This window comes from Gallinula chloropus (genome assembly GCF_964237585.1).
Source record: "Gallinula chloropus genome assembly, chromosome: 4".
Classification (NCBI taxonomy): Eukaryota; Metazoa; Chordata; class Aves; order Gruiformes; family Rallidae; genus Gallinula; species Gallinula chloropus.
Window position 1 is genome coordinate 37,033,596 of NC_140088.1, and position 9,980 is coordinate 37,043,575.

Sequence of the window (9,980 nt, forward strand, 5' to 3'; positions counted from 1 at the left end):
GTTTTGTCAAGTTGCTTCAAAATGACCTCCAAGCATCTCACATTTATCAGAAAGCTGTAGCTACAATCAATCTCACACTTTTAATTTAAAGCAAATGGGATGTTCAGGTTCAGTAGCATGCAAGATACAGGTCTAACCTCAAGATTCTCCACCCTTACAGCAAGCTCAACAGTTAAAAGCAAATGCTGCCAGCCCCAGGCTGGGGCTAAACTGTCAAGATTTGAGGAGCAAACACCGCCCTATACATGAGAAGGACTCTTCTACCTCCTTATTTTGGGAATAGGTGAAGTTATGTTCCAGCTTTGTAAGGGTTAAGAATCATGTCCTTTACTATCAGCTACACTTCCGAGAGTGTTGCTTCTTCAGCGTCACTTAAACCCAGGTCTGTGCATTCCAACACACCAAAACACATACCTATCTCTAGGAACATCTAGAGCAGTGTTATAGTCTGGTGGCCCTCCAGGCAACATGTTGAAGAGCAAGTGATTTGTGCCACGATCCCACCTAAGACAAAATAAGAAATAGACAATGATTAGAAAGGTGTTCTCTACATGCGGATGGTATGTTCTGGCAAAGCCTGGCTCTGACTCACTGCATCTTCCCCTCCACCATTAGATTTTTCCACTTTGTGTTCTTTAAATTGACACAATGAAGTTTCAGGAAGTACCTGGACAACTGTGCCAAAGCCTGGGCTGTCTCCTTGATACGGAGTGTGTTTTGGTTGAGGACATCTATGGACGGCACAAAGAGGCAGGCCCGGTTGACATCGTCAGTGTAGAAGTCACTGTCAGAAATGGCAGTCAGCAACTCGTTGTATTCCCTGGAGATAGTGTTGCTCACAGGCGTCCCATATTCATCCACATACTTCTTCAGTGAGTAGATGTATACCTTGATTTTGTTTTTGGGATTGAAGCCACAGCGATAGACATCGAAGCAGGTGTGCATCCTGCAGCTGAGGTCTCCTCGCTCAGGAATGGGGCTGTCAGCAGGAAGCTTGACCACAGGCACATCGTGGACACTGCGCTTTTCAACTGTCCGGTCACTGGATGACTCAATGGAGTGAGGCCAGAACTGAAACGTTCCTGTGGCAATCAGGCCAACCAGGACTATGGAAAAGAGAAAAATATAGTAGATACGATGCTTGGTTTTCATCCTGGGGATAAGGGCTGGACCCCGGGTGTTATATTTGGCTGATGCACACATAATGGAATCAATTATTTCTTGTCTCTACAAAATATAAAGAAAGAGGTTTTAGGATGAGCTCTGGAAGAGACAGATAGTTATCACGATGCAGAGAAACACACAACCCTTTCGAGACAGGTTCTTTGCCTCAGCAGATGACAGTAAAATTTCTTCAGAGGCTCACGTGTCCCACCCCAATGTACGATGCCAACTGGGGCTGACACTCGGCAAGGGGACAACTTGAAACTGTTTTTTGCTGGGCCTGGCTGCGATGGAATGACACTGACCAATTAAAAGCTTCAGATTTAAATGGCTTCTATGTTTCGATTCAGGCAGCTGCTTTTAAAGCCTGCTGTAGGAGCCAAGATACACGTTACACTGTTACCAGTACAGGTACCAGCACGCTACCTTACTATCAGCTTTATAACTAAAAGCCTTCCACATGCCTCTGGCAGTTAACCACATTATTCCTCCCTCCCAATACAGCACCAGAACCACTGACATTGTGACAAAGACTACACGTTCGTGGCATTCGAGGCCCTGGGCAGCGTGTCTAGAGCTAAACCCAGGGAGAAGAGGCCCTGGGTGAAACGCAGCTCTCCACCCGTGGAACCGCACCGTCACTTTCACGCTGCGCACTCGGGCCGCCTGCGGGCACAAACCCGGCTCGTCCGGAGCGTCAGAAGTAACGGGAACAAGGCGCACCGGCTGAACGGGAAGCAGAGCGATGCCGGGACGCCACAGACGCGGGAGCCGCCGCCTGCCCAGGGCAGCCCCAGCCCGGGCAGGGTGCCGCGCTGCCCGGCACAGAGCCGCCCGACCGCCGCTCCCCCGGCTCCCGCTCTCCCCGCCCTGCCGCGGCAGCTCAGCGGACAGAATCACCCGGGCAAAGGGTAGGACGCCGCCGGCGACCCCCACGACAGCCCGGCTCGACCCGGCCTCCCCACACGGCGCCCAGCCAGAGCGGGCCGCGTCCCCCCGCCGCCCGAGCTCACCTCCACCCGCAGTCGCTCAGGCCCCACCGCCCGCGCCGCCAGCTCGCCGGCGGCCCCACGGAGCGGGGCTTAGCGGGGCCCGGCCGGCAGCAACCACCACCGGCAAGCCGGGCGGCCACAACCCTCCCGCTGTGGCAAGGGGCAACCTGCGCATGCGCACAGCCCACCGGCGCCGCCACCGAAGAGCGTCAGGGCCCGGCAATCCCGCCGCCAAGAGCGCCCCGCCGCGGCGGGAGGGCGGCGCTGCGCGGGAAGACCGCGGGCAAGGCCGGGGCGCCGCCCAGCAGCCGGGCCGAGCCCCGCCGCCAGGCGCGGGGCTTAACACCGCTTTGAGTTCGCCTGGGACTCGGGCCCTGGCTTAGGGAAGAAGCCGCGGACCTTTCCAGCGGAAGCCTGCGCCCGCTTCTCCTCCCCCGCCCCCACACAGCCCCGCCGCACCCCGCAGAAAGCCGCTTTCTGTTTCGGGGAGCTGTCTTGGCCTCTGGCGCCTTTGCTGCCCTATGACTGAAGCAGGATTCAAGCCGGCCGCTCCCCGCGGCGGAGGGCACCTCCCCGGCCAGCAAGGCAACCAGGGCAGCGCTGGTGTTGATCTGGGTGTACGAAACGTGTGCCGATGAGCCACCACTGCCCTGGTTTTCCATACCTCTGCATTCCTGGCTGGCTTTCTTCCGGTTCTGGGTGCCTTTCCAAAGCTACGTTTCACTCTCTCTTTGACTGAGGACTCTGGGGTCACTTTTTGTCCTAGGGAACCTGGTTTGGCAGGGGGTTTGGACTCGATGATCTCTGGAGGTCCCTTCCAACCCCCATGATTCTGTGATTTCCAGCCTGCCAGATCTCACTACTTCAGTCAGACAAAAACCTAAGGCCATGCCTTACCCAGATTCTTCCCAAGAGTAGCTTGAACCAACCCCTTTCCTGTCAGAAAGGGCAGAATTAATTTGTTGTGCAAAACTCCAGCTGTGCCTGAATCACCAACAACAGTTCCTCTCCCAAAAACAGGAGCTGGCTTGGTCTGTTGACAAACCGACCCTCTGCAAAACGACAGAATGTAGGTGAGATGCTGCAGGCTGCAACTTCCTGCTCACTGGGCTGGTACCAGCAGGCTCTGACTGTGATCGGCCACTGATGAGGGAATGAATTATGAGTTTACATCTTCCACCTGTAAACAGTTCTCACCTGCCAATCTGAGGACAGATACTGGCTGTTTGGGGAGGAAGTCCTCTGTTTTGTAAAGCTGCAGGTCTCTGGGGCACATTGCAGCAGCCACAGGGCTACCAGAACTGAGAAATACCCTGCTAGGGTGACTTCTCTTAAACCACCTGATCTCTGGGCCAGAAGCTCTCTGCTTCCTGGGATACAATACCTGCAGGATGGGGAGACAGGCCAGCTCTGGCCTATCCCATAATCCTTAGCTCTTTTAAAGACTCTTATCACATGTATGTCACAGCATCAGCTTTTGCTGGCCTGAAATGTATTAATCCCCTCTTCAATTTTCCTTTTATCCATTTTTTTAAATATTTTTATCTTATATACAATGGTGTGGTATCCTATGATGTGTATCTGGGAAAGGATGGGGGGAGGAGTTGTACCTGTCCCTCCTCTGAACCACTAAAATGAGTCTCTCTCTCACATGCCCAGAGAGCGTAACGTCCTTAAAGAGCCTTGGCTGTCAGCAATGGGTTAGTTCTCTTTCACTTCACCTGCCCTTGGAAAACCGCTTCCTGCAAAGCCATCCACGTGCATGCCCAGAGACAGCTCAGTACTCCCGCAAGAAAGGATAAATGCTGTCACTGTGGTGCTTTCTCATCTCTCAGCCTCTTCTCACACACGTTGCATAGCAGGTGGTGTAGCGCTCTCCTCAGACTCACTGCTGCCTTTTTCATCGTGTCTGTGACATTCAAAGCTAACTCAGAAAGAACTCAGATCTTAAAATGTCTCTTTCTGAGCTGGTACTGCTTTTTCCCTCCTCCCTGGTGTGAGTTACTAGAGTTTATTAGAACATGTCATGTTTCTGGTTTCAAACCATCAGCTTGAAATTGCTGCAACCTGCCCTGTTCATAAACCAGAGGTGTGAATTCTCCTTCCAGAGGGTGGACAGCGACCGATTTTATGAATCAGAATGGAGAAACATTAGTGCTGGGGCTGCAGGGATGAGCACAGGGATCTCCGCAGCAAGGAGCCTGGATGTGACTGACCCAGGGAGGGGGATCCACAGCCCTGTCACGTGACTGGGACACTGGCTGGTCCACGTGCAGCCAAGGGGGGGCGGGGGGGGCTGCAGAGTGCAGCCTGTGCCAGCCCATGCGGTGACTATGGGCTCTTCTTCTGCCTCCCTGCTCTGTGCATCGAATCAATTGCAGCTGAAATATTCATGGAGGCTTGATGATCATTTCATCCCTGTAGGAAAATTTGGAAAGCAGAGCAATTTTATTAAAAGGTAGAATTAATGAAATCCAAGCAGCATCGGCTATTTTATCTCAAGATAGCAAGAAAAATGGAGGAGGTAGTCTCTTCTGATAGAGATTTCCCTGAAACCGCATCAGGGAGCCTGTTTGTATTCCAGTGATGTAGCTAAGCCAGACAAGTCTGCAGCATAGTGTCTATTTTTAGAATCCAGGTTGCCATTTATAGCTTGTAAAAAGATTCATCAGCATCTGAAAAACAGGCTATCATTTTTTTTATAAAAGCACAAGAGAAATCAGATGTTTTACCTCCCTTTGCTTTACCCTTTTACATCCTGCCTTATATAACTCCTTGGGGGTCATCTGAGAATTTGTTTTTAAGGGCTTTGCCACCACGCCATACGTTTGTCACATACAGCATCGTGTATTTTCTGCTGGGATGATCAGCATACAAAAAAGAAAGAAACACTCAGCCTTCTGATACCATGTCTTGTAAAGTGGCTGCAGGTGAGGCTTTGGTGCACCTCATGCTGGTGGCACCTCTGTAGAAAAAAGGAGATAATTTTACAAGGCAAATATGAAGGGGGAAAACTAATGTCTTGGGGACATCTTTTCTTTTATGCTTGGCATAACTTGAAAAAATCATAGATAATAAAAAAAATCATTAACAGTGACTACCAATGGGTAAGGTACTGGGCTAAATGAGTTTCTAATGTAAGAGAATGCAGGATCTTGTGATAGCCTGGTCATTGCCTTGGTTCACTCTTGCTTTATGTCTTGAAACCAAATGATTTGCTCATTTGTATCAGTTGAGTTTATAGTCAGTCTGATCGATAAACTGTACCTAGCAGCAAACTGCACAGCTTTATCGGTTGAGCCGGTCCATCATACACCAGCTGCTGCTGGTTTGTGACTGATGCCACTGGTCAATACAGCGATCTGCTTGAAGTCTGTAACTCTCTGTCCTCTGCTGCTTTCCTGCACTGAAGGGAAAAAGAAACGGAAATACCCTTTGGAGTTGTGCTACTGCAACTCACGCTGAAGGACGTGAGACCTGAGGATATTCAGTTAGGCAAGTGTTCCCTTCAGAGGAACTGTAATGTGGCAGAAAGATGCAGATCAGAACACTCTGTTGGTGTATTTTCCCTCCTCCCTAAAGCTTTCAGCTGTCACGGTTTGCAGATGCATTAATCTTTAATCAATTGAATGCTCTCTGAAGTGAGGCATTCAGGGAGAGAACAGGTCATGACAAGTGCTTGCCTAGAATAACCAAGCGCTTGTGCACGAGCTTTGCTATCAGACCTTGCTGGATAGCAGCAGGAAATAGACAGAGAGCTAAAAATAGCCTTTCCTTGCAGTGTTTTTCCAACCTATTTTTGATTCTTCTTCTTGATAAGGTCGACTGGCTGTTTGCTAAAAATAACCTATGGGGCAAACTGAGGACAAAAAGTAGAGTATTTATAACCATCTTAGAGTCTTTAGTACATTTCTTGTCTGCAGATAATTTAGGACCTCATTGCTATTTGGTTGCCATCATTTTATGTAAGTTGGTAATAAATTAAGCATTAGCTGGAATGAAGAACAAGTGTATCTTGCCACTCTGTTTTCCTCTGATGGAATACACATAGAATCACAGACTGGTTTGGGTTGGAAGGAACATCAAAGGTCATCTAGTTCCACCCTCCCTGCTATGTGCAGGGACACCCTCCACTAGCCCAGGTTGCCCAAAGCCCCATCTAACCTGGCCTTGAACACTGCCAGGGAGGGGGCAGCCACAGCTTCTCTGGACATCCTGCACCAGTGCCTCACCACCCTCACAGGGAAGAATTTCTTCCTAATGTCTAACCTAAATCTGCCCTCTTTTAGTTTAAACCCATCACCCCTTGTCCTATCACTACATTCCCTGACAAAAATTCCCACTCCATCTTTCCTGTTAGGACCCTTCCAGGTAGTGGAAGGCTGCAGTAAGGTCTCCCTGGAGCCTTCTCCAGGCTGAACAAGCCCAACTCTCTCAGCCTGTCCTCATAGGAGAGGTGCTCCAGCCCTCTGGTTCTCATGGTGTCCCTCATCTGGACTCCAACAGCTCAGTATCTTTCTTGTACTGAGAACCCCAGAGCTGGATGCAGCACTCCAGGGGTGGTCTCACCAGAGCAGAGGGACAGAATCACATCCCTTGACCTGCTGGTCACGCTGGTTTAGATGCAGCCCAGGACACAGTTGGATTTCTGGACTGCAAACGCCTATTGCTGGCTCATGTTGAGCTTTTCATCAATCAGCCTTCCCAAGTCCTTCTCCCCAGGGCTGCTCTCAATCCATTCTCCGCCCGGCCTGTAGTTGTGCTTGGGATTGCACCAACCCATGTGCAGGCCTCTGCACTTCATGCAGTTCGCACAGGCCCACCTCTCAAGCCTGGCAAGATCCTTCTGGATGTCATCCCTCCAGCAGCTGGTGGCCAGTCACAAGTGCTGTTCCCCAGGACTCAGTATGGGGGCCAGTTCCACTTAACATCTTTATCAGTCATTTGGATGGGGGCGTCAAGTGCACCCTCAGTAAGTTTGCAGAGGACACCAACTTGGGCAGGAGTGATGACCTCCTTGAGGGTGGGAAGGCTTTACAGAGAGATCTGAATAGATGGGTCAAGACCAATTCTGTGAGGCTCAACAAGGCTCAGTGCCAGGTCCTGCACATGGGTCACAACAACCTCATGCAACACTACATGGGAGGGGCTGAAAAGCCGACAGGCAGAAAAGGACCTGGGGTAACTGGCGAGCAGCCAGCTGAGTATGAGCCAGCAGTGTGCCCAGGTGGCCACAGCATCCTGGCTTGTGTCACAGTTAGTGTGGCCAGCAGGGCAAGGGAAGTGATCGCCCCTCTGTCCCCCCTGGCACTGATGACGCTGCACCTTGCATACTGTGTTCAGGTTTTGGGCTACAAGAAGGACATTGAGGTGCTGGAGAATGTTTAAAGAAGTGCAACAAAGCTGGTGAAAGGGCTGGAGCACAAGTCCTATGAGGAGAGGCTGAGGGAACAGGGGTTATTTACCCTGGAGAAAAGGAGGCTGGGGGTGGACCTTATCACTCTCTACATCTTCCTGAAAGGCAGAAGCTGTAGTGAGGTGGATGTTGGTCTCTTCTCTGAAGTAACAAGTGATAGGACAACAGTAAATGGCCTCAAGTTGAACTGGGCAGGCTTACATTGGGTATGAGGAAAAATGTCTTCACCAAAAGGGTGAGCACTGGAACAGGCTGCCTGGGGAAGGGATTGACTCACTATCCCTGGAGGTGTTTGAGAGAGGTGTAGGCTTGGTGTCTAGGGACATGGTTTGGCAGTGCTGGGTTAATGGTTGGATACAATGACCTCAAAGGTCTTTTCCAACCTAAAAATTTATACGATTCTATGATCATTTCAGGTACTGCTCTGTTTGCCTATTGCTCAAAACACTGGAAACAGAAAGAAATGCAGGGGGACACATGGACACAGAGTCCTTAAACATCTCCCTATCAGCATCTTTTTTTGTTTTCCCCATAGAGATTTGCCACACTGGGTCAGAAAAAGCAGCAGCCATTAACAGTGAGCAGCCAGAACATCTAACATGGAGCTAACAGAAATTAAAAACAATTTATACAGGTAGAGCCTGTGGGTTTTTTTCTGTCAGGGTATTCTTACATCAAAGAAGAGTCGATTTAATTACTATATAGATACACACTGGACTTTCTAAAGGTTTACCAATTCTTTTCAACCAGTAAAGGCCATTTTCAAAATGTATGGGGTACATACACTCAGAACAGATGTTGCTTATTATAATCACTAATTAATCACTTTGGTGTGAGCAGTATGTGCAGCCAATTAGCAGTTTTTAGCTGGCCACATTTAACAGTATGGTTTTCTGTTTATGGGATGGTTTTTAGATTCAGTTAAACAAGCGCTTCTGTTTTTGTCAGTTATTTTTGCCTTAGTATTATTTTTGACATGTATGTCACAGTATTTCCCTGGCAGGATGGATAATGCTCTTCACAAAAATCTGGCTAGTCCACAAACAAGAAGGGGGAATTGTAGTAATGCAGTTTGAGAGGAATGGTGGTTTCTGGCCCATCCAGATTTATTTCTCACCCCCATATAATCAGACCTGGGGAAGCTAACAGAGACAGGTCAACAGGAGAGCAGATGTCTGAGAACAGGAGCTTGTCAGAAACTCCATGAGATAACAAACTGCAAGAACGTTAACAACTGCCTTAAAGAGGAACAAAGTGACTGTGTGGCCTCAACCAATTATTAGCAATAGTGAGACACATGAACAGAGCATCTAACCAATAGCAATGTAATGTAACTCATATACTGATATAGAAACTTATATAAGCTCTGTGTGTGTTTCAATGAAGGAGTTCACTTGATCATACTGATCTGAGTTGAGTCCACAAAACTTCGACTCTGGCAAATCAGCACTAGCCCCTGGGGCAGCAGCTGTGCTAAAGAAACTAACAAACTTAGGCTGTTGGCTGAGTGAACAAACAATGCTACATCTCTTGCTCTTAGTGGCCTGCTTGCTGATGTAGATAGTGTGAGACATGCTGCTTTGCAAAACAGAGCTGCTATTGATTTTTTGTTGCTCGCACACAGCCACGGTTGTGAAGATTTTGAGAGCATGAATGACCATTCCCAGTCCATCCACAAAGAGATTCAGCAGCTCATGTAACATACTCAGACCGTAAAACAGGACATAGGAATTTTTGGCCTAGATGGACTGGAAAACTGGCTCGGGATAGGGGGATGGCTAAGAAACTTATTGAAAAGTGGTATACTGTTACTTATTGCTATTGTAGTAAGGCTTTGTTGCTTATGCTGTGTATTATCGTTGGCTTTTAATCATTATAGTTGTAATTATAACAGTACACATAGCATATAGATATATTATAAGGGGAATTGAAAAGGTAACTAACCAGGCACTGCTTGTACAGAAAGAAAAAGGGGGAATTGTTGCAGAATGGCTTGAGCAGCAAGGCCATGAGCCTATGAAGCAGTTGTCCAAGCAATCGCCTGTGTAGTTCAGTAAGACCAGGCCCCACGCTGTCTTGGTGAGAACAGAAGGGTCAACAATCGGTCAGTGTATTTTGTGTATGGTCACAAGATGTGAGAGTAGGAGGTGTGATAAGGATTCAGTGTTCCTGGGACTGAGAAAGAGACATGATTCCCAGGCTACAAGATGGGTGGAGTATGTAAATGTAACTTTTAGTTAAGAGCCAATTAAAATACAATAAGTATAAGTAGGAATAGTATAAAAGGAAGCGTATGCTTGCATTAAAGTTGAAGTGCTTTATCAATCACATTGATTGGCAGCATTCTCCCCTCTCGTCGCGGCACACTTCCATCCTGTTTTCTTTGGCAATTTCCTTCAACTCTGGAT

At 48.7% G+C, this 9,980-nt stretch overlaps 1 protein-coding gene across 2 annotated transcripts in view; it reads right to left on the reverse strand.

The window, feature by feature from the left end:
- The window catches only part of EXT2 (exostosin glycosyltransferase 2), a gene marked incomplete at both ends in the record, with an annotated part of 72,118 nt that extends 70,915 nt beyond the window's left edge, over positions 1-1,203 (reverse strand). For both annotated transcript variants that reach the window (XM_084262963.1, XM_084262964.1), the window contains 2 exons: positions 415-504; positions 668-1,203. In XM_084262963.1, coding sequence (XP_084119089.1) covers positions 415-504; positions 668-1,203 — 626 coding nt within the window. The remainder of the gene's footprint in view (positions 1-414; positions 505-667) is intronic.
- Between the last annotated feature and the right edge of the window lie 8,777 nt (positions 1,204-9,980).